Raw genomic sequence first — 24,296 nt, forward strand, 5'->3', positions numbered from 1 at the left:
AGGTATCGGTCAGGTCACTATATATAAGTACAGTACGCTATTTTCTAGTACAAAACATGCTTTTCTGAAAGAACGTATAACAAGTTACATGCATATAAAAAGGGTTGCATTACAAACACAACCGTATTACATTGTTTATCCAAGTACGAGTCAACCGAACTTACATCTCATTACATCAAAAAATATAGGATTTTCTGGAAGAACACATTAAGGATTTAAAGGAACAAAGATCATGCTTTCTAAAACAAAATGGTTATGAACTCACCAACTTTAATGTTGACACTTTCAAAACCACTTGTATTATCAGGACAGTAGTAGACAGGTACTCGCGCAGGTTCTAGAAGACGGAGCATAGTAGCTTTATGTCTTATTTTTCTATTTACTTTCGGTGTCAAATATACAATGATTCGAGTGAGATGTAAACACTAATTATTAATACATAGGTTGTTGTTGCTTTGATTACTATTATATAATTGTTGTGATACTATACATGAGGTCCTCCGCCCCAAACGTTTCCGTTGTTCCGGTTTGGGGGTGTCACAATACATTATCATTTTATGAGGAAAAGATACAAAAGTCATACATACATTTTTAGTCTTGGATGTAAGACTTACAACCCATTTTTATAGAAAATATCATATTTTATGGAAGTATACAAAACCATTTTAAACAAAACAATTACAAGTACATTTCATACAAAAATGCTTATGAACTCACCAACATTATTGTTGATGCTTTTTGAAATCACTTGTATTCTCAAGGAACCCGTAAATAGGTATTCAAATCATTTTGAGAACAGGAGTTGTTGCATCATGGGTTTCTTCTTTTCAGTCATTTGATGTGCAATAATTGAACAAACACAGTGTTTAAACCATGTAAACTTGTATTCTTAATGTATGAGGTTTGGGTTGCTATGTTTCAGTTATACTTAACTGTTATGATATTATACAATGACGTCATCCACCGCCAGACTTTTCACCCGTCCTGGTCTGGGGGTGTGACACTAGATTTCTCCTTATAGTTAATATTTGTTGTGTTTTCTCCCATAATCTATTTCCTCTTTCTTAACTATCCCTACATTGTTGCTCTCACCTAACCCTTCAATGACGACCTGGTAATGAGCCCCTTCCCCTTTCCTCTTATCCCATCACTTCCTTTATTCTCAAAGACAACCCTTTACCATGATGCCTATGGTGATGCTCTTGTTGGGAAGATTCTAAGGGTAATTAGTAGTGGTAGGGGAATGAGGTTGAAGTTGTTTATAGATTACTAGAGTTGGTCCATTCTCGATTATCATTGCTTAACGTCGATCATCATCACTAGATGGTGGCGATAGTGGGATAAGTAGCAGGAGTGACGAGATCAAATAGGAGATGACATATAGATAATTTGGTATGTATGGCAGTATGAGTGGGAGAAAGGGTTTTTACTATAGATTGATAGGATGGTGTGAGGCATGGTTTAACTAGTTTAACAGATTTATAGTTATACATAAGGAATGAATCTTTTAACAATTAATCGATGACATGCCTTGGCTGATGAGGAAAATCTTGTAGATGTGGCACTAAAACTGGTCCCAGTGACTAAAAAGACATGATGCTTCTGACCTTATGCCCTAAGCAACAAAATACTTTAGGGGCTGAATCGACCAACCTAGAAACATTGAAGAGCATTTGTGACATTTCCCCTTTAATCTATATATAATATGATAAAAGAATGCATATATATATATATATATATATATATATATATATATATATATATATATATACATATACATCACATATAAAAAAAAATTAGTGATAAGTATTGTTAGCCAAGATCATCCACCAAAAATTTTAAATTTGTACTAGAAATTATATATAAGGAAAAAAGATATAAAAATAAACACAGGCAATAGAAGACATTATATATAAGGAAAAATATATAAAAGTAATTATAGACAATCTATGTATAAGGAAATAATATACAAGACATTATATATAAGAAAAAATGATATATAAATAACTATAGACAATACAAGTCATATTATATTATATGGTACGAAAAAGTCTCACATCAAATAATAATAATAATAATAATAATAATAATAATAATAATAATAAAGAGATTTTCCATTTTAAATAACTGTTTTATCTTTCACACTTTCATACCATAAACTTGTTGAGATTTGGCTTAGAGTGACTTATTCAAAGTATAAATAAATTTTAATAAAAAAATAAAAAATTAAGAAATAATTGATTTAGGTTCGGTAATCTTAACACAAGTTTCATATGTACAAATAGGTTATTTTTATGCTTGAACCGATGTAGGCAAATACATTTTTTATTAGGTTATTAGGTGTGTGCAACATGTTAATGTATGTTATTATACCAAAAAGTTGTCACCTCACATATCATGTGAACCATGGTGTTATAACATGTGACAACCCGAAATTTCTATCTTGAAAGTCAATCCAATCAATCAAAAGTTAGACTTATTTTTGATACCTATTATCAATGTTTAGGGCCAGTTTGAGAGTCTGTAAACCTAGTAAACTAAGGGTTGAATGTTAGGGAGTGTTAACTTGGAATCAGTGGTTTGCTTTTGGGCCTGAATCACCTAAAAAGGTACTTCACGGCCGCAAACTAGGTTCACTGCCGTGAACCCATCTTTGGGCCGTGAACCACCCTCCATATATATATATATATATATATATATATATATATATATATATATATATATATATATATATATATATATATATATATAATTCACTCATTTTCTCCTCATTCTTCAACCTCCTAGTTGTGATCCTCAAGAATCCTCTCAAGTATCATCTTTCAAAAGTCCTCATTTTACTCCAAAATCGTAAGTGCTTCATCCCTTTAATTGTTCATGCTTAGAAACCTCTTTGTTCTAGCCTTGATTCATCACTTCCTCATCACCATCTTTCAGATCTTTAAAGATTTCACGGTCGCGAACCCTTCATAGTGCCATGAACCCTTCATAGGATCTTGGACCGTGAACCCATGTAAGGCCGTGAATTCCCCTTGTTTGGTCGTGATCACCTTTCAGCCTTCTAGATTCGATTTTAACACCTTATAGCAAGTGATTCCTACTTCCTAAGGTTGTTTGCCATGCATATTAGTTGTTATAGGCACTAAATGTATGAATATATATATATATATATATATATATATATATATATATATATATATATATGTGTGTGTGTGTGTGTGTTATCATATGCTATATAGGATCCATTGGTGCTTCGAGACATCGTTGGTGAACTCAAACATCCTATATCTATCTTTCGTAGCATTCACTCACTATCAGCTGAGTTCATACCCATGAAATCAACCTTTTTACATGTTTTAAACACTTTTAAGGGCAGAATACAAGTTGAACACAATAAAATTGTGTTTGTTTATACATATAATAACTTGCAAACAAAAGGACTTTACTGTTTTCAAACATTGTTAAACTTCATTTAAAAACTCTTTTCAAAGTACTTTTAAGATCTTTTATTTTCAAAACCGTATTCATATAAATATTTGTGTATAAATATGCATTAATGAACTTAGGACTAATATTGATGACTTTGACTCCTGTTCTTTGTTTGGCTGTGGGCTTAGGGTAGGATTTACTAGTCCGAATGTTGATTATCTTATAATTATACATGCAAAATGCTTATATGGATATTAAATCTCATTCTCAAGGTTATACTTAACTTAATTGTTTAGGCTTAGCAATTAGGTCTTTCCAACAAATCAGTTATACAGCAAACATACTAGTAAACTATAATAGGCATAGTTTAGAGAACATACATATACATATACATATACAAGAACGAGAAGTAATACTAAACATATACATTTACAAAATGAACATGTGCACTTAGAAAAAGGAACATACATATACATACACAAGGGACAAAAGGAACGTACACACTATACATATACATGATAACTATAATGTGATACTAATTCATGCACGACAATAAACTTGTTGTGTCACGTTTTATAACTAGAGTCTCCTGGAGGCAGAGCGTGAGTTTGTGTATTGATCTATACGGGATTGACCATCCCACACCTTGCGGCTAGCTACAGTGGGACCTGCAAGTCCATGGGCGAACAAATGTCATACCTTTTCTACGTCTGAAGAACGTCGTGTGTTTACACTAGGTCGATCAAGCATGGTTATAACCCCCATCACATTTTAATCTAAATTAACCAAACCGGTTATAAGGAAGTAAAACAATCAATAGAGTATCATTCACTCGTACAAACATTTCATTTTCATTATTACAAAAGAACAAACATACAAATAGTCGAGTCATGGTAGAAGACTACATTTCATTATAAACAGAAGATATAATATTTTCTGGGAAAATAAATAAATCTTTTTATTATACAAATACAAACATTTATGTGAAACAAATACAACCTAATGACACTAAACTACTTATGATCTCACCAACAACTTTATGTTGATGCTCTCTTTTCAAAATAACTTGTATTCTCAAGGAACCAGTAAGATAGGTACACTCGTTTAGCTTTTGAGGAGGCGGAGAAGAAATCAAGACTCGTCTTATTCTTTTGTTATACTTTCATTTTTGGTGTCATTTAAACTTTATAAAGAACACACTTGTATTAACTATACTATTTAATGCAATGGATGTTATTGCTTAATTTACTAGTATGCATTGTTACGATATTGTACATGACGTCCTCCACCCCGAAATGTTTCTACCAATTCGGTATGGTGTGTGACAGATTGATATCAGAGCATTGTTTATACTGAGTTAAGTATATCAACCCATAAGAGATATACAACTATAAATACAATGGGATTAAAATACTCTGACCAAGAGTAATACTTTTAAAGTATAACAAATATTTTACTAAAAGTATACACACATGCATTCACATTAAGACTAGTATCATACTAGAACAGAACAAAAGTATTGTGATTGTTGAACAACACAAGTAGGGTTGGGGATATATGGCTAGGTCTTGGAATGACATAGCTTGATCAACTATGCCAGTCCGAGAAATGATTAGCATATGCCCATGAATGTTTATGGTGTTGCAACAAGTCTAAAAACTTACCAACTCTATCAACAAAGAAACATTAAGAACACAAAACAAACTTAAAAATACTATAAGAGTATTTTGTGGTACTATGATTAACTTATGTGAAAACTAAAGACCCTTGTTAGTAGGTCTATAATTACTGAGTGGATACACTAAAGTTATATATAATAAGGATTATATAAGCTTAGAATCTATGGTCTTCACTTTACTTCTTGTTCCCTGTTTGGTTGTGGACATAGAATTAGATCACTTATTCTAAGGCCTATCCTATCTAAAGTTATACATAACTCATATGCACTACATAGTTATAGAAGTATATGATAAGGATCACTCCCCTATAAGTATTGATAGTTTATAAGACTATTAATTGCCTCTTTTACCCCTATTCTCACGTAGATATCATGGCAGGATTCATCCTCCTAGGGATCCGTACTTCCTTAATCAAGGGAACGGAGGTGGGCTAGAGGTCGAACCGGAAGAAGAATTTAAGGAAGAAATGAATGAAGATTCTGACTCAGAGCCTAAAGCCAATGAGCAATCCCTAGCGGCTCTGATGCCACATCCTAACCCTCGACCTAAATTTCTAGGTCCAACGCCTCTGTGGGCAGAAAGTTTGGGAAGGTGGAGCCATGAGCAAGGATAACCCTTTCCATATAATGGAGATTGCAGCTTCTATAACTTGAGAGAGGGAGGTTATGCAGACAGGATCCTTCCAATCTTGGTTCGCTGAGTGGCTTGCAATGAAGAGCATGGTAGGGCAGTTATCCACTGAACCATGGAGATAGATGCAAACATTGGAGTCAATACGGTTCGTATTCTCCAACTTAAGGCGGATCAAAGGAGGACCCTGAATCACAACAAGGGTCTGCTTTGGGAGTTAACTGCAACTCAAGCTGAGGTCAGAGAACTGCAGGCTCGTTAGACAGTATTTGAGAGGCGCATGTTTGATATGGAGCATAGGTTAGCAGAATCAAGGGCTCGTTCGAGCGGTTCCCTATGCTATTAGAGGATGCTCTACTCACCCTTTCTTTTGGTTTAAGGAATAGCCTCCGTAGATGCTCTAGGTAGCACTCTTTCCTGTAAATATTCCTGTCTAGCAAGTACTATTCCACTAGATCTTTATGTTGTCAAGTTTTCCCTCTGTTGGTATATCGTGAGACCTACTCCAAGGTCGAATTTTCAGAACTCTATGTAACTTTTGTACCAACTATTATGACATATATTGTTTCTGCTAGCGATCATCTCCATCAAAGTCTCTTCTAGCTCAATATTATTCCTCTTGGTATCTCTGTTGAAGTCTTATCATCATTTCATCTTTTATAGCTAAAGGATGCCGCCTCGCAAACGTCCCAACATAAATCCTCCTATAACTCCAACTCCTCCACCACCCCCACCACAGTTCGATGCAACAATGTTTCAAGCTGCCGTGACTGCGGTTGTAACCGCAATTATGATGAAGATGAATTATGGTGGTGCCAATGGTGCCGGAACAGGTACCAACTCCGACCAAGGTGATAGCCAAACGCGTACAAGGGAGTGTACCTACAAGGACTTCACCAACTACTAACCCAGGGTCTTTAATGGAACTGGGGGAGTCATTGCTTTATCGCAATGGATTGAGAAGATGAAGTCGATCTTTGAGATTTGCTCCTGCCTGGAAGGAAGCAAGGTAAAATTTGTTGCATGTACCTTCTTTGATAGAGCTCTGACATGGTGGAATGGCTATGTCAAGTCACTCACCCTAGTAGTGGCTAACGGGATGGGATGGGATACACTGAAGGACCTCATGACATCAGAATATTGCCCGAAGGGTGAAGTTCAGAAGCTCAAGCAAGAGCTTTGGGGCCTTAAGATGTCAGGTTCTGCCATAGTGGCCTATACCACAAGGCTCGGTGATTTGGTGGCCCAATGTTAGGGTATGGTCCCCACAGAAAGCAAAAATATCGATAGATATATATGGAGACTAGTACCCCCATTTCAGGAGAACGTTTTGTCATCAAACCCCACTACATGCGACAGTCCCAAGCGTTTGGCACAAACAGTTCTAGACCATGGAGTCCAACCACAAGCAACTGCAGCTACCCCTACTGTCCTAGAAACAACCAAGACAAGTGATAACAAGAGGAAGTTTTGGGATAGGAAGAAAAGCCAATCAGAACAACCATTTGCCAAGAAACAACAGGTTGTGGTTGTTCATGTTGCAACAACCCCTGCAGCCCCTGCACCAGTGAAACAATATGCGGGGAGCCTGCCCAAGTGCAACAAGTGCAATTTCCATCACAACGACCCCTACCATGAAAAGCACTGTGTTAATTGTAAAGGGAAGGGGCACACGGCCCGTTGATGAAAGGCACCAACTAGGCCAATCACCCAGGTCCCTACCACAGGAGCAATCCAGGCCTACTACGTGTGTGGAGAAACGGGGCACTTCAAAAGAAATTTCCCTAAGGCCAAGAATGCTGGCGGAGCAGGAATACTTCTTGCTATTAGTCACGAGGAAGAAGTGAAGGACCCCATCGTAGTCATGGGTACGTTTCTCCTCAATAACCCATATGCATGCATACTATTCGATAGAGGAACGGAGAGTAGTTTCGTGGACCAAGAATTTAAACACTTACTTAATCAAGCACTAAAAGAAACATTCATCGTAGAAATGGCTAATGGGAAGACTGAGACCTCTAGTGAAATTTTCATAGGATGTACTCTCTCTCTAGAAAACCATTCATTTCCAATCGACCTCATGCCTGTCTTAATCAAAAGCTTCGATGCCATCATTGGCATGGACTAGTTAAGTCTCCATCATGCTGACATTCTGTGTTTTGAGAAAGCCATCCATCTAAATCTGCCAAGTAGCAAAACCTTAGTGATCTACGATGACAGGTCGGGTGCAAACCTTCAAATCATTTCATGCACTCAAGCCCAGAAGTACTTACGAAAGGAATACCATGCATTCTTAGCTTACATTGTTGATGCAATCAAGGAAGTAAAAGACTTAAAGAGCATCCCTGATGTCTACGATTTCCACGACATCTTTCCCGAAGATCTCCTAGGGATACTCCCGCAGCGACAAGTTGAGTTCAAGATCAACTAAATTCCTGGAGCTACCCCTGTAACCAAGTCGCCTTATCGACTAGCACCCGCGGAGATGCAAGAGCTATCCAGTCAACTGCACGAACTCCTCAGCAAGGGATTTATAAGGCCAAGCTTCTCGCCCTGGGGAGAATCGGAATTATTTGTGAAGAAGAAAGACGGATTGTTCCGTATGTGCATCGACAACTGCGATCTTAACAAGTTAACCATTAAGAACCGCTATCCTATTCCGCACATTAACGACTTGTTCGAACAACTCCAAGGAGTGAGATAATTTTCTAAAATTGACTTAAGATCCGGGTACCATCAACTACGAGTTCTAGAGGAAGATATTCCCAAAATAGCCTTCCAAACTTGCTATGGTCACTACGAGCTCGTAGTGATGCCCTTCGGATTAACGAACACACCCGCAGTGATCATGGATTTAATGAACAGGGTATGTCTTCCTTACTTGAATAAGTTAGTGATGGTTTTCATCAGTGATATACTTATCTATTCGTGCAGTAAGGAAGAACATAATCAACATCTACACCAAATCTTGGAAACACTACATGCAGAGAGGCTGTATGTGAAGTTCTCTAAATGCGAATTTTGGATTTGAAGAGTCAAATTCCTAGGTTATGTGGTGAGTAATGAGGGTATTCATGTGAGACAACGAGAAAGAACTCAACATGAGACAACGATGGTGGGTCGAACTACTAAATGACTACGAGTGCAAAATTCATTATCATCCCGGTAAAGCCAATGTAGTAGCAGACACCCTAAGTCGGAAGGAATACCCATGTCGTAGAATCAAGTCATTGACTATGACAATCCATTAGCACCTGTCTGCACATATCAATGAGGCTTAACAGGAAGCCTTGAAACCTGAGAATGTGGCGGGTGAAACCTTAAGAGGAATGGACAAAAATCTAGAAGTCAAGGGTAACGGAGCTCTATATCTCATGGACCGGATCTGGATGCCAAGTCATGGTGGTTTTAGAGACTTGGTCATGAAGGAAGCGCACAACACTCGATACTCCGTTTACCCAGGTTCATATAAGATGTATCTGGATCTCAAAAAGTTATACTGGTGGCCTAACATGAAAGCAGAAATTGCTACCTTCGTGGGCAAGTGTCTTACTTGTGCCAAGGTTAAGGTCGAATACCAGAAACCCTTAGGTCTACTACAACAACCGGAGATACCAGAGTGGAAGTGGGAGCGGATTTCTATGGACTTCATAACCAAGTTGCCCAAGACATCGGGTGGTCTCGATACCATATGGGTGATCGTTGACAGGTTAAACAAGTCTGCACACTTCCTCCCGATCAAAGAACTGCACAAGTTATAAAAGCTAACCAGAACCTACATCAGAGAGATTGTATGACTGCACAGGGTGCCTATATCCATTATCTCTGATAGAGACAATAAAGTCACTTCAAGATTCTAGCAGTTGCTACAAAAGTCCTTGGGCACTAGGCTGGACATTAGTACAGCCTACCACCCCCAAACTGATGGACAGAGTGAGATGACTATACAAACTCTTGAAGATATGCTGTAAGCCTACGTGATTGACTTTGGAAAGGCATGGGATACTCATATACTCCTTGTCGAATTCTCCTACAATAACATTTACCACACAAGCATCATGGTTGCTCCCTTTGAAGCCGTCTATAGCTGGAAGTGCAGATCCCCTTTGTGTTGGGCTGAGGTGGGCGACACTCCGTTAGATAAAGGACAAGTTCCTCACAGCACTCTCACCAGTCCAAAAATCATTTGAGAGACGACAAAAACAATTGTACAGATTCACGAGCGACTGAAATCCTCGCGAGATCAACAGAGAAGCTACGTTGACAAACGACGAAAACCATTTGAATTTCAGGTCGGTGACTTAGTGCTATTGAAAGTCTCACCCTAGAAAGGCATGACACACTTTGGCAAGTGTGGTAAACTTAATCCAAGGTACATTGGGCCTTTTGAGATTCTCGCAAGAATCGGCCCAGTAGCTTACAAACTTTGTCTCCCGCAAGAGCTTAGCAACGTACACCCTACCTTCCACGTGTCGAACCTGAAAAAGCGCCTATCCGATGAGACTCTTGTTATCCCACTCGATGAAATCAAGATCAATGAGAGCCTAAACTTCATGGAAGAACCAATAGAAATCATGGACAGGGAGGTCAACCAAACGAAACAAAGCCGTATCCCGATAGTGAAGGTTCGCTGGAATGCAAAGCGGGGACCTGAATTCACTTGGGAGTAGGAGTATCAAATGAAACTTAAATATCCTCATCTTTTCCATTAGCCTATATGTATTTCTTATTCTTAATTTTGGGACGAAATTCCCTATATCGGAGGGATGATGTGACAACTTGAAATTTCTATCTTGTAAGTCAATCCAATCAATCAAAAGTCAGACTTGTTTCTGCTATCTGTTTTCAGTGTTTAGGGTCAGTTTGAGATTCTCTAAACCTAGTACACTCAAGGGTTGAATGTTATAGAGTGTTAACTTGGAATCAATGGTTTGCTTTCGGGCTTGAATCACCTTCAAAAGTAGTTCATGGCCGCAAACTAGGTTCACGGACGTGAACCCATCTTTGGGTCGTGAACCACCCTCCATGTATATATGATTCACTCATTTTCTCCTCATTCTTCATCCTCCTGACCATGATCCTCAAGAATCCTCTCAAGTATCATCTTTCAAAAGTCCTCATTTTACTCCAAAATCGTAAGTGTTTCATCCCTTTACTTGTTCATGCTTAGAAACCCCTTTGTTCTAGCCTTGATTCATCACTTCATCATCACCATCCTCAAGATCTTCAAAGAGTTCACAGTCATGAACCCTTCATAGGGTTGTGAACCCTTCATAGGATCTTGGATTGTGAACCCTTGTAAGGCCATGAACTCCCCTTGTTTGGTTGTGATCACCTTTCAACCTTCTAGTTTCGATTCTAACACCATATAACAAGTGTTTCCTACTTCCTAAGGTTATTTTCCATGCATATTAGCTGTTATAGGCACTAATTGTATGAATATATATGTTATTATACGCTATATATGATCCATTGGTGCTTCGGGACTTCATTGGTGAACTCAAACATCCTATATCTATCTTTCGTAGCATTCACTCACTATCAGGTGAGTTCATACCCCTGAAATCAACCTTTTACATGTTTTAAATACTTTTAAGGGGGAGAATACAAGTTGAAACACAATAAAATTGTGTTTGTTTATACTTATGATAACTTGCAAACAAAAGGACTTTACTGTTTTCAAACATTGTTAAACTTCATTTCAAAACTCTTTTCAAACTACTTTTAAGCTCTTCTATTTTAAAAACCATATTCATATAGATATTTGTGTATAAATATGCCTTAATGAACTTGGGACTAATGTTGATGACTTTGAATCATGTTCCTTGTTTGGTTGTGGGCTTAGGGTAGGATTCACTAGTCCGAATGTTAATTAACTTATATTTATACATAGAAAATGCTTATATGGATACTAAATCTCATTCTCAAGGTTATACTTAACTTAATTGTTTATGCTTAACAACTAGGTCTTTCCAACAAATCAGTTATACAACAAACATACTAGTAAACTATAATATGTATAGTTTAGAGAACGTACATATACATATACATATACAAGAACGAAAAGTAATACTATACATATACATTTACAAACGGAACATATACACTTACAAAAAGGAACATACTGTACATACACAAGGGACAGAAGGAACATACACACTATACATACATGATAACTATAATGTGAAATACTACTTCATGGCATGGCAATACACTTGTTGTGTCACATTTTGTAACCAGCGTCTCCTGGAGGGAGAGCGTGAGTTTGTGTATAGATTTATACGGGATTGACTATCCTATACCTTGCTGCTAGCTACAATGGGACCTGCAAGTCCACGTGTGAACAGATGCCATACCTTTTCGACGTTTGAAGAACGTCGTGTGTTTACACTAGGTCGATAAAGCATGGTTATAACCCCACCACATTTTAACCTAAATAAACCAAACCGGTTATAAGGCAGTAAAACAATCAATAGAGTATCATTCACTAGTATAAACATTTCATTTTCATTATTACAAAAGAACAAACATACAAACAGTCGGGTCTTGGTAGAAGACTACATTTCATTATAAATAGAAGATACAAGATTTTCTGGGAAAATAAACAAACCTTTTTATGATACAAATACAAACATTTCTGTGAAACAAATACAACCTAATGACACTAAACTCCTTATAATCTCACCAACATCTTTATGTTGACGCTCTCTTTTCAAAATAACTTGTATTCTTAGGGAACCATTAAGACATGTACACTCGTTCAGCTTTTGAGGAGACAGAGAAGAAATCAAGACTCGTCTTATTATTTTGTTATACATTCACTTTTGGTGTCATTTAAACTTTACAAAGAACACACTTGTATTAACTATACTATTTAATGTAATAGATGTTGTTGCTTAATTACTATTATGCGTTGTTATGATACTGTGCATGACATCCTCCACCCTCGAATGTTTTCGCCAATTCGGTTTGGGGTTGTGACATAACACCAATTGAGGAAATGAATAACATGTTATAACACCTACTAATTTCCATCTCATCATATATATATATATATATATATATATATATATATATATATATATTATTTTTTTCGATTTATTTATTGTTTATTTTTTTCTATTTTTTCGATTGTTTTTTATTTATGCTATAATAATTATAAAAATAAACACAAATTAACAAAACATGCTATTTAATTAAATCATAAATTTAACATAACATTTAAAAACTAAAAATAATATTACACAGACAAAAAAAATATTGAACGCAAAAAATACAAGTCCTAGTCTTGTGTCCTTTTTTCAGCTTCCTAAATTTCATGACGACATATCTTCCTCGCTCTTCCGAAGAATTTCTCAATCCTTCGTCATTTGATCTTCCTCTTCTTGACGACGAAGGAATTCCAAGTGTTGGTGTTGTACTTTGACTCTTTCTTTTGCTATTAAATTGTTTGCGTTGAACTTTTCTTTCATTTCCAACAACTCTTGTGTCATTCTTTCAGCTTCATCCGCATGTTGTTGAACGCGCTTCGCTTTGTTGCGTACAGACGATCGCTGGGGGGGGGGGGGGGGTTCTCTTTGATGTTGTCCGAGATGTCATCTATTTCGGCGTTGAGGTCAATGTTAGTTCGTGTGTCAGAAGTGTCAAACGAACTTGAATTCCGTGACCTCTTTGATTGTACCTCCGACAATGTTGGCGTTTTAATCCATTCTGGACATTTTCTCACAATCTCCCATATTTTTTCATACTTGAAAACAAGAACCATTTCGATGTGATATTGCTTCCTCGCCGCTCTAAACACATCAAAATTGTTTGCACCAGTTTGTTTTTTCGAGACAACCGATTGAAGTCCACTTGCTACTAAACATACGGTATTGCGATATTGAGGCATCTTCATAAGCGTGTGAAATTTTTGAGCACAACTTCCTAAAAACTAACTTTCCTCATATCGTTTCCTTGGCATTCATTTTTGGAAGTCCCGCACACATGATCGCCAAATTGTACTCCTCTTCCGGTGGTTTAGTTTCCTCACTTTCTGCGATAACTTTCCATTTCTTTTTCCTTTTCCCTTTACCTCTCCGATTACCTTCCGGTTGCGTTTCAGCAACCATATCTTACAATGATTGTGTGTGTGGTGATTGGGTGGTTGTTTGTAGCATGAAAGCTAAAGTATTGAAAATGTTTTATTATAGGTTGGAATTGTGTTGCATGTAGGGCGATGTAGAATATTATATTGAGGTGTGGTGGGGTTAAAATAATTTCTTTGAAGAAATGGTATTTATGTTGAGTTTTGAGTGTTAAGGAGATTCATGTAACTCTTATATTGCATGAAACGCATAAGGACATGTGTTTGTGTTTGGTGGATGAGTGTTTGAGTTTTGCTCTATAGTTGAAAAATGAATTGATTTTTGAATATATTAAGATAAAGAGAAGAATGGTGTAGTAAAAATGGTATTTAAATGCAGTATATATACGTAAAAGTTAATATGTAATTTTTTTTTATTCAAATTTTGAACGTTCATCGGTTTCCAATTTGAAAACAAAAGCATGTATGACTCGTTTGGATGGCAACAGATGACAACATAACGGGTGCGGATGGTATTTTTGCTTGTTACCATGCCGTTCAGGGTGAGCCACGTCGATTCTAGCGCTCTCACCAGCCCGTACCGTCTAGTCTTATAAACTCACAAACTTGTTCTTTTTACAATAATGATCCACACAAAGTCAGTGGCCAAAATATGAAAGCGAATACAAGTGTGGCTTAGTTAGAAATAATCCTAAAAGCTCAGTGTAGCTAAACGCATCGAATCTCATAAACGGCGTTGAACCATATTCCCGGTCGCCACTCGCCACCACCTCCATGCTTGAATAGCCACCAATCTCACCTCCATTTCTATTCTTCACTTCTGCCATTAGTTTTCGCTCTTCGACTGGAAACTGAATCACAGGTAAGGCTTCCCTCATAGTTTTTCCTCTATCTATGGAAATCTCTATTTGTGCAAATTATTTCTTCTAGGGTTTTAGGGTTTATGTACCTGGCCAGATCCCCAAATGAAATTTCATGAATTTCTCCTTTCATGACTAAAAAACAGATGCCTCATTGAATAACATCTTTTTGATAGCGTTGGATCCGATTTGTCTTAGTAATCGATTATAATCACAAGTTTACACGCATATTCGTTCTCGATCCTTTTATCTGTTGCTCGTTGATCCTCTAAGATGTTAATTGTCAAATCTGATCAGAACTCCCTCAAAAAACTTGATAATCAGTTCGATTTCTAATTTTACTTTCAGTTCCGAACACGAAACAAATGGCAAATGAGCAAGGAGTCGATGTAAATCAACCGGGGAAGATCAATGAAAACCAGGTAGAAAACACCGGCGTTTCAAGCGGCTTTACAGGGATGGTATATGAACAGTATCGTAAAGCTAAAGAGAACGCTGAAGCTTATCCTTATGTATGGAGTTCCTATCTTATCGTCTATGGTGGATTTGGTCTCTGGGTAGCATATAGATACAGAAAGCTTCGTAATACTGAAGACAGAGTCAAAGCTCTTCAAGAAAAACTTCGTATCCTTCGTCAAGAAAGAGAGCCAACAACAAGCTCTGCTGCATCGACCAAAAAGATAACATCATCTAATGAAGAATCTACCAAATAGTCTTCAGGTAATCTCTCTTGAATCAATCCATTAGAAAATGCGTTAGCATGTGGTGAGATTTTTGGTGACGACTGTGTAGAGACTAGGTTTTTGAATATCTGATCTGTTCGATCGTTGTACTGAGATTTTAACTGTGCATACTGCATAGAAGAAGATGAATTTCGATCACTTTTGGTGATAGATGAGTTAAATTTTGATATTGAGATATTCTTGTGAGGAGAGTTTTCAAGAATTGAATAATTTTTTTTGATTGTTAACACTATAATTGGTGTCTTCTTTGTTGTGATTGAATCTTGTTTACTGATGTTTTACTTGTGTTTTTGCTAATTGAAAAATATGATGCAATTAATTCGTGTAATTGCAACGAAATCTGGAAGAGAATAATATGACAAATTATTGACAATATTGAATGATGGTGTATGAACATTTACATCTTAGACTTCGATAAGCTTTTCACAATATGTGTAGTTAGGAATGAGCAAATGGACCGGGGAACCGGTCGGAACCGGAACCCGATGGAACCAGTCGGGCCGGGACCGGGACGTTATTTTTGTGGATTTTTCGAATCAGGAACCGGTAGGAGCCAGAACCGATATAACCGGAACCTGTAGAATCGGCAAAAACCGGAACCGTATGATGCTATTTTTCGAGGATCGGTTCCAACATTTGAAGACACGACAAGAACCGGTAGGAACCGGAACCGATATAACCGGAACTGGTAGAACCGGCAAAAACCAGAACTATATGATGCTATTTTTCGAGGACCGGTTCTTACATTTGAAGACACGACAAGAACCGGTAGGAACCGGTAACCGGTAGAACCGCCGGGCCGGTTCGATTCTTGATTTTGGCCAAAGCCGGTTCCCGGGTTGGGTCCGGTTCGATCCTTTTGCTCATCCCTATGTGTAGTGCTTTCATCTAACACCCTTATTGGCAAAGCAATCGGTGATAACCGATAACAATCCTACTTTTGACAATCCAAAGATCTTAGGGGCTGTTTGATATGTGTGTAACTTTCTGAGTCTGGTTAGAAATGGAGTCCGATTTGGTCAGATTTTGATATCACAATTAGAAGTCTGTGATTCGTCCTATAGCTCCTGGCATGCCTTTTATTTGATATGACTTTTACCGAGTCAGATCAGAGAGAGGTTAGGTCTTAATGAGACTTAATCAAGCCTTCTCAATGAAGAACTTTACTTATTTATTTAGGATTTTATACAAAAAAGTCTCATTATTTTGGGATAAAATAATTTTTTTTAATCATTATTTTGGGAAGATTTTTTAATAGATTTCTAAATGCTTTTTTTTTAAGAGAAATGTCTCATTATTTTGGGAAAAATCATATAATTTGTCATTTCATATAAAATAAAACAAAATAACTTTTTCGTTAATTTGGACAAAAGGGAAATTTTTGATATAGTCTCAATATTTTGGGTGGTTAGTTTATGGTTTAAGCATTCACTTTTATTTTTTAAAGAGAAAAGTATCAATTATTTTATATTTGCCAAAATGAATGAAATAGCACTTATTTTTTTAACAGAAAATGATAGATTTTTATGTTCAAAAAATAAATGTTTGTATTAAACTGTAAGCTGATTGAAAATATTGGAATTTTATGGGAGATTTGTTTTTATACAAAATGTTAAATAATCGTGTGTCTTCTTTTCAAAAATTAAAAAGAAAAAAGAAAATTAGGACTTAAGAAATTTTCTCTAGACTTTTCTACATACAATCCATTTATATATACTTATTTTGAAACTTATTTGGTTCAAAAGGCCATAGTAATGGGTTTGGCCCAACTTTTCTTTGATAGTAATTCAAGTAGCCTTGATTTTGAGAGATGTACAATTTTATCACGAATAAAATTTTGCTAGATTGCCAGTTGTAACATGTTTTAAGTATTCTATTGTAAGGATTCTATGTTAATTGTTCAATCCACCTTGGCATCATGCATGGCAATTTTTGTCCTACGTGGCATGTATAATATAATAATTATTATGAAAAAAACAAACTACCCAAAATGTTTCCCAAACCTTGTCGTGCAACGGATATTGTCTCAAACCTCGTACTGCAAACGTGCATTTGGTCCTGATATATATATATATATATATATATATATATATATATATATATATATATATATATATATATATATATATATATATATATATATATATATATATATATATAGTTTCTAGAAAGTTTGAAAACATATTAGTTCACTATATTTTTTTTCCAAAAATTGTAGTATTTGTAATGAAAATTGAAAATTGAAAATTTAGATGACATGCTTGGTTTAATATTTTTTTCAATTTTCTTTTTACAAGGAGAATTTTTATAATTTTTTAAAATTACAAATAACTTGAAAAAAATGATGTTTTCCATATTTTTATATTTTTCTATTTTTTTTCCAAACCCTACACCAACTTCCATACCCTACAAACCCTTAAAAAAAAACCACTCATTTTTTCTAAATATTTTTCAAACAAAAATGAACAGTGTTTCCACCAATGTTTTAAAACCCGGGTCAACCCGACCGGTTCAACCAGTTAGACCGTGACACAGGGTAGAAAGTGGATCAATTAATAACGGTTTTTTGTAAAAATTCGGACCGGATCAAACCGGCCGGGTTTCTCCAAAACTGCGGTTCGAGCGCTTGTGTTGAACCGGTTAAAACTGGATTGACTCGTTTTAATAGGGCTTGAATAGTTTGATACAAGTAGCGAACGCCAAAACAACTAGCCGTTTGCGGTTTCTTTAATGTTTTTCAATGGTTAAATTTGTGGACATCAAATTATTGGTTTTATATCTTTATGTATTATGCAAGAAAGTAAAAATATATAAAAATAGAAAAAGACCATAAACTGGGTTGATCCGGCGGTTCAGCCGGTTGAACCGGTTAACCTGTGAACCGGTCATCACATCATATCAACTAAAAACCCGGATTTTAAAACATTGGTTTCCACAACACGTTATAGCAAGTCAAGCTGTATATATCTATTGGAGGTGATTATTATCGAAGTTACATATTTTTTAAAACGTTTCTGCTCTAAAAGGCAATTGTAAAAATCAATTCAACCAAATTGTAATTTGGTTACTTCAGATCGGTTTTGCATACAGATCTATTCAGATATATGTTTTGAAATAGACCAATTTAGATTCAATTAATTCTATCGGATTCAACTTATCCATCAAGACGAAAGCTCTAGAATGCACCCTTAATTTTCCTAAAACTAGTTGTTTTACAATTTAGGTACCCGGTTTCATAAAGAATTGTCACATTGAAAATCCTATGTGCTATTGCACTTTTTGGTCCTTGTGTGCACCAAAACATGGCTATGAGACGCTTACCTTTCATTAGCACACCCCCTAATTCCCCATACGACGCATTGGTTTTTAATGACAAACGACTTTGTGAAATCTCACAATGCTAACACAAAATTTCAAAGTATGTTGTTGCCTTTTCAGCCACGCAAATTTACGTTTCTTTAATAAATCTGTGAAGAAAATCACATCTATATCAACTATCTATACTAAACTATATAAGGAATAAAATCGACAAAAGCTATCTAAATCCACCTTTTCTTCTTAATAGTTATCAATTAACCAAGAATCAACTCTTTATTGTTTACAAATCCGATTAAAAAAATAAAACAAAAATGGTTAAGGTATCAAGTAGAAATGATCATTACCTAATCCATATGGTACAATTTAGAAGGTTTAAGATCTTGGGTAGCGTTGAAGTACTTCAATGTCCGGATCCACTTCTCTTGTGTCTTCAAAAGGTGAACCGCAACCGTGTCGGGCCATAATTCATGCGTACACTGTGTGGGTGGCTCGGGATAATTATACATTGACCACTTTGCATTATGTCGATTCTTTCCCTTTTTACCTTTTTCCATCCAATCTCCAAAAACTTTATCTTCCGGCCCTTCCAGATGCACCTTTGGGATATCTGATACCCGGAGCCACTCCACAATGTCCCAGGATATCAGATATCCCATTCCAGACATATAATGTCCATACGGATTCATTTGATTACATGGGATCGTATATCCATAATACAAATCCTCCCTTGGTAACACTCTCAACGACTGCACAAGCTGCCCGAGCCGAAAATAAGCGTCGTCGTCACCCTTCATCACATAATGATATGGTGGGTAGTTCCCGCCCGAACTGCCCGAACTACCTGGATCTTCTTTAAGCATATCGGGCAGACTCGAGAAGTACGTATAACTCTTCCCATTGTTCATATTCTCTTTGCAATTCAAGATTATGATGTCGTTGTATTGCATTATTTCTAGGGCTATTAGAACCTTTTGGTCTTCTTTTGTGAGGTTGCAAAAGACGAATTTGACGTCGACTTTTGCTCCGGCGACCACCGGTTGGGTGGCGTAGATGAGGCGGAGGAAGTGGCGGCGGTGGTAGTTGTCCGGTAGGGTTAAGATTCCGAGAAGAACACGGATTTCTTCTGATGAAGCGTTTGTGGGTAGAGTGTCCTCCAATTGTAGCGCACATCGGCTAAACCGTAATAAATGGTCAAATCTGAGTTCATTTATGGAAGCAATAGTGCAAAGAAACGCAATGAAGATGATAGATGAAACAATGAACCTCCGACCCTTTCCTGATTTTGCCATTTTGAAAAAACTCGATTCATGATAATAAAACTTGTTAAAAGTTTATGGGATATAAAGCCTCTTTTGAAGTGGGTTTCGTGATATTGAGTCAACTAGATGGACTTTTTGTGTCCTTGAAGGAAGGTAGAGATGTGAATTCACTATTTTGCCCTTGGGATATGTAAAGGAGGAGAAAGTTTGATGGGTTTGGGTAGGGTGTTTTTGGTAATTGGAAAAAGGCGAGGTGGTGAGTTTGAGCCTAACTTAAATGTTACTTAAGCAGTTTTGCTTGAATAGTGGTCAAAGGAAAATTTTACATCTGGTCAACGGGTTTGTGTGACTTTTAGTTTAGGTATTCCTACATGAACATGGGGTGGCTGCTGAAAATTTACGTTTCGGTATTAAAGTAAGCATATGAGGCATTTTGGTTAAAAAATGGAGTTTGACTTTCTTTTGTTATAATATTTTTGTTTAATACAACAAATATTAAACCAATTATAATGTTTATCAGTTAAATAAATAAATAAAAAAGTAACAATGTTAAACCATTTACAAAGTATACTTTTTATAAAACGTGTAGAAGAGTACGAGACTGTATGATCCGAGACAATATACACATAATAACACGTGGTATCAATCTAACTTACTAAAAAGCAAAAACATTTTCAATTCTTAACATTATCTTTTAGATAATTTATTTTACATCAAATTTATAATATTTTTGTATAAGAAAATGATTTATAGACAATAATTTTTCTCCAAACATAATGATTATGCTTTATATATTTGTATTATACAACTCTATAAAACATAAATTGTTGTGTACGAAAAGAAAATATTATGTACGGATGAATTCCCTTTCGTAAAAAATAATATAAATACCAAATTTTTTCCATGATATATATATATATATATATATATATATATATATATATATATATATATATATATATATATATATATACGCACACACATATATGAATGATCATTTGAGAACTCAAAGTTTCCCGAGAACCCAAGAACCAAACGAAGGCCGTTAGATCAAAATAATTAAAGGTTAGGATGATCTATCACAGTTTCGTAAATAACAAAGGGGAAAAAGAGACGGGGCATTTTATTTCACATGAATTAGGGGCATTTTAGAGACAACCTAATATACCGTCTCAGATGCCAAATCTGGTTCAAATCGGAAGACAAGATGGAGATCAAAAATCTAATCGGCGACCACCTCCTTCACTCTCCAGAAAATCGACGCCAAAGCCTCCTTGTCCGCCACACATTCTCTCATCCTCACCGAAGATCCATATTCATCTCATCTCCGACCTCAATCACCATCGATTTGCTACAAACGGCGTCGTTTTGACTTCGTCGGATAGTGTTGGTTGCCTCTGCCTCCATCTGATTGTGGAACTGTCTTCGTCTCACCTCTGCCAAAAATCTATCTCAGCCTATCGTTGCCTCACACCCTCACCTCTTAAATTTCAGTTACAGTTAATACCAAAAACTTAGGGTTTGTAATTGTTTTCTATCCACGATTTCAATCTTGTGTCAGGATTCTAAATCAACAGAATCAACATTTCATATATTATCTTCAACAGCAATGGAGCTCTCAATGAAGTTCGTCTCAAGTAAAAAGCATATGTCATAGCTCTCTGTTCTGTTCTCAGTGATATTCCTAATTCTAAAATGGTAATGTTTCCGATTTTTCAATTATATAGTAATTTTCTCTTTCTTTTTTAAGTAGTTGGTCTATTGATTCCTCTATCAATCCGGTAGATATGGAAACGATCTTCCAATCGCATTTGAGGTTCGCTTCACTAGCTGATCAACTGTGATGGCTTATTGAGGAGTTTCAGGGCGGCGATTTCATATATTGAGGGTATATCGGAACAAGTTATTCACAAAAGGCATCTGATTATTGCAACAATTCACCAACTCTGATCTCTCCACTTTCGATTATGTTTCAAATTGTATCATCTTTTGAGTTTGGTCTTCTGGTAGGTATTTATAACCTCTTCCTAGCTTTTCTCGATTTATGACTTCAAACTTTTGTTCATAGTTCCAATTCAGTAAATTAGTTTTTGATTTTGTATAAATATATTCGTTCATAGACGTTTCTCTTATGATGGCAACTATTTCTAGGCTATTATTTATGCGACTGTAAGGCTATTTATGAAGAGTATATTTCTAAGACCTACGAGAATGGTGGTTGAGTTGTAGTTGCTGGAACTTGTGTGTGTGTGTGTATGTTTGTGTGTGTGTCCAGAGATGCTATCGTAAAATTATATGGCTTTTTATTCTATACATCTTAAATATGGATCATGATATGAAATTTTTTGGATACGGGTGATGATCTAACATATATTCTTGTTGCTAATAATCCTTTCTGACAGTTATAGAGATTTCAATTTAATAATTATCTCGAAACGAATGGTAATCACAGGTAAGGCTTTGCATAAATTATTTAGATTACTTTGTTTTGTATTAATACGATATGATATTGGTCCTAATAATTTTTTATTTGACATGGATCTTGTTGTAGGAGTTATGCTAGTGTTGTTTCTACAACTCTTCCTCCATTCGACTCCTTTGAAAATCACATAAATTGGATGACAATTAATTTAAGTAGACAGAGTGTGGAAGATGGAATTTATTATTTGAAAAAGCACCTTATATTTGGTGTGTATTGTGGAAGTAAGCACCTTATTTACGCATTGTGTTTTGAAATGTCTCCCAATCATACTTTCAGTTTTTTCCTTATTATGACATTATACTTTCAAAAGTCTACCCAATTATAGCAGTGAAAATTGCTTTGCATTAATAGGAAGAAACAAAAGTAGGATGCTATGATGTACAAATCAATGGAAGTATGTTGCTATGTATTGAAGTTAACCCAACAACAAACATGGCATCACTATCTTAAACCCTGAAAAACTCGGTATCTTTCTTGGAGGCTCTTCTAGTTTTCCACCATTATCATCCACCACAATCAGTGTTCTAAAAGGCACGCCATAGCGCGCGCCAAGGCGCGCCATGGCGTGAGGTGTGGCTTCACCGTTACGAAAAACCTTATAACGTTGGTGTTAGCCGTGGCGTGTGGCAAGGCGCGATATGGCGCGCCATGGTGCGTTATGGCGTGTTATGGCGCATGTTTTTTCGTTTGAGACACAGTTTTTTGCTATTTGTTATGTCTTTTCTAATCGGAGATACAAGTATTTTGGTTTTTGTTAACTTTTTGTTATTAGTTATTGAACTAATATTGCTAAAAGTAGTTATATTTAATATAAATTTATATTTATGTGGTAATATAATTTTAAATTAATACAAAATTCCCTCCTTACATCACGCCTTGAAAAAACGTCATGGCTCGCCATGGCTCGTTAAGCTTGAGGCTTGGTCTTGCCGCCACGCCACGCCTCACGCCATTTAGAACCTTGACCACAATAGTCCAGGCACCAATGTCAGCACCAACACTTGCTGTCCTTCTATGCCCTGCAACTTTGCTCTCATGTTTCTCATCAAGGTATTCTACTTTTGAAGGAAGCTTTTGCATCTGAATTTTTTTTTCTTGCATTTGGTATTGAATGTTCTTGTGTCTGGTGATATTTCTTTCAACCAATATTTCTAATGGACTATCTATGTCTGGGGGCATTTATGTTATTCTACAAGCTGGGCACATCAGATAATTTACTGATTTCAATTCAAGACAAGATAAAATGGGCACGATGAGTGAATTGGACAAGAAACATAAAAAAGAGAATGAAGAAAGACTGGAAGAAGTCAAGAATGTATTCTCTCTAAAGGATAGCACAGTAGCACTATTCCTTTTAATTTTCTTATCTAAGTAAAATATAAGATAAGGTGTTGATAATATTTCTGTTGTGTCTGAGTTCTAAAATGAATAGTTTTTTTTTATTATTTTTTTTTTGGGCGCAGGGGGTGGGGGGTTGAGATGGAAGAGTGAAAATAGGAATGATTTGTTTTTGGATATTTTTGTCGATATGTGTTACTTACATGTGGTAGAAGTTGCAAACTGAATTCCAATCAACAAATTTTTGGTTATCTATCATTAGATAGTTTTAATCGTTTCAAAAATATAAATGAATGTTTGGATTATAATTTTTTTTAAATCCAATAAGTCATTTTTTTTATAAGACACTCAATCTTATTTCACTACATTTAAGAATTGACCAAAATATCCTTTTAATATAATAAAAACTTTCCGTTCCTATGCTTCCAAACAAGAAAAACTCACAGCAGCCTCCCTTCTTCTCTCATCGCCT

General features: G+C 36.0%; 2 protein-coding genes and 1 long non-coding RNA gene across 4 annotated transcripts; 2 read left to right on the forward strand and 1 right to left on the reverse strand.

Moving 5' to 3' along the window:
* Positions 1-14,435: 14,435 nt before the first annotated feature.
* Positions 14,436-15,577, forward strand: LOC145046408 (uncharacterized). The gene is made up of 2 exons (XM_078994698.1): positions 14,436-14,686; positions 15,033-15,577. The coding sequence occupies exon 2, from the start codon at positions 15,050-15,052 to the stop codon at positions 15,395-15,397; it is 348 nt and encodes a 115-aa protein (XP_078850824.1). The 5' UTR covers positions 14,436-14,686; positions 15,033-15,049; the 3' UTR covers positions 15,398-15,577.
* Positions 15,578-18,694: 3,117 nt separating this feature from the next.
* On the reverse strand, positions 18,695-20,039 carry LOC144997896 (hydroxyproline O-galactosyltransferase GALT3-like). Its single transcript, XM_078957758.1, has one exon. The coding sequence runs from the start codon at positions 20,032-20,034 to the stop codon at positions 19,090-19,092; it is 945 nt and encodes a 314-aa protein (XP_078813884.1). The 5' UTR covers positions 20,035-20,039; the 3' UTR covers positions 18,695-19,089.
* Positions 20,040-21,176: 1,137 nt separating this feature from the next.
* Positions 21,177-24,065, forward strand: LOC145047116 (uncharacterized). Of its 2 annotated transcripts, XR_013682115.1 has the most exons (5): positions 21,177-21,702; positions 21,790-22,010; positions 22,407-22,456; positions 22,556-22,707; positions 22,838-24,065. It is a non-coding gene; the product is annotated as an uncharacterized LOC145047116 (long non-coding RNA). The 2 variants fall into 2 exon arrangements; XR_013682114.1 differs by having other exon boundaries at positions 21,790-22,456.
* The last annotated feature ends 231 nt before the right edge of the window (positions 24,066-24,296 follow it).

This window comes from Lactuca saligna, chromosome 5 (assembly GCF_052625555.1).
Source record: "Lactuca saligna cultivar CGN05327 chromosome 5, ASM5262555v1, whole genome shotgun sequence".
Taxonomy (NCBI): domain Eukaryota; kingdom Viridiplantae; phylum Streptophyta; class Magnoliopsida; order Asterales; family Asteraceae; genus Lactuca; species Lactuca saligna.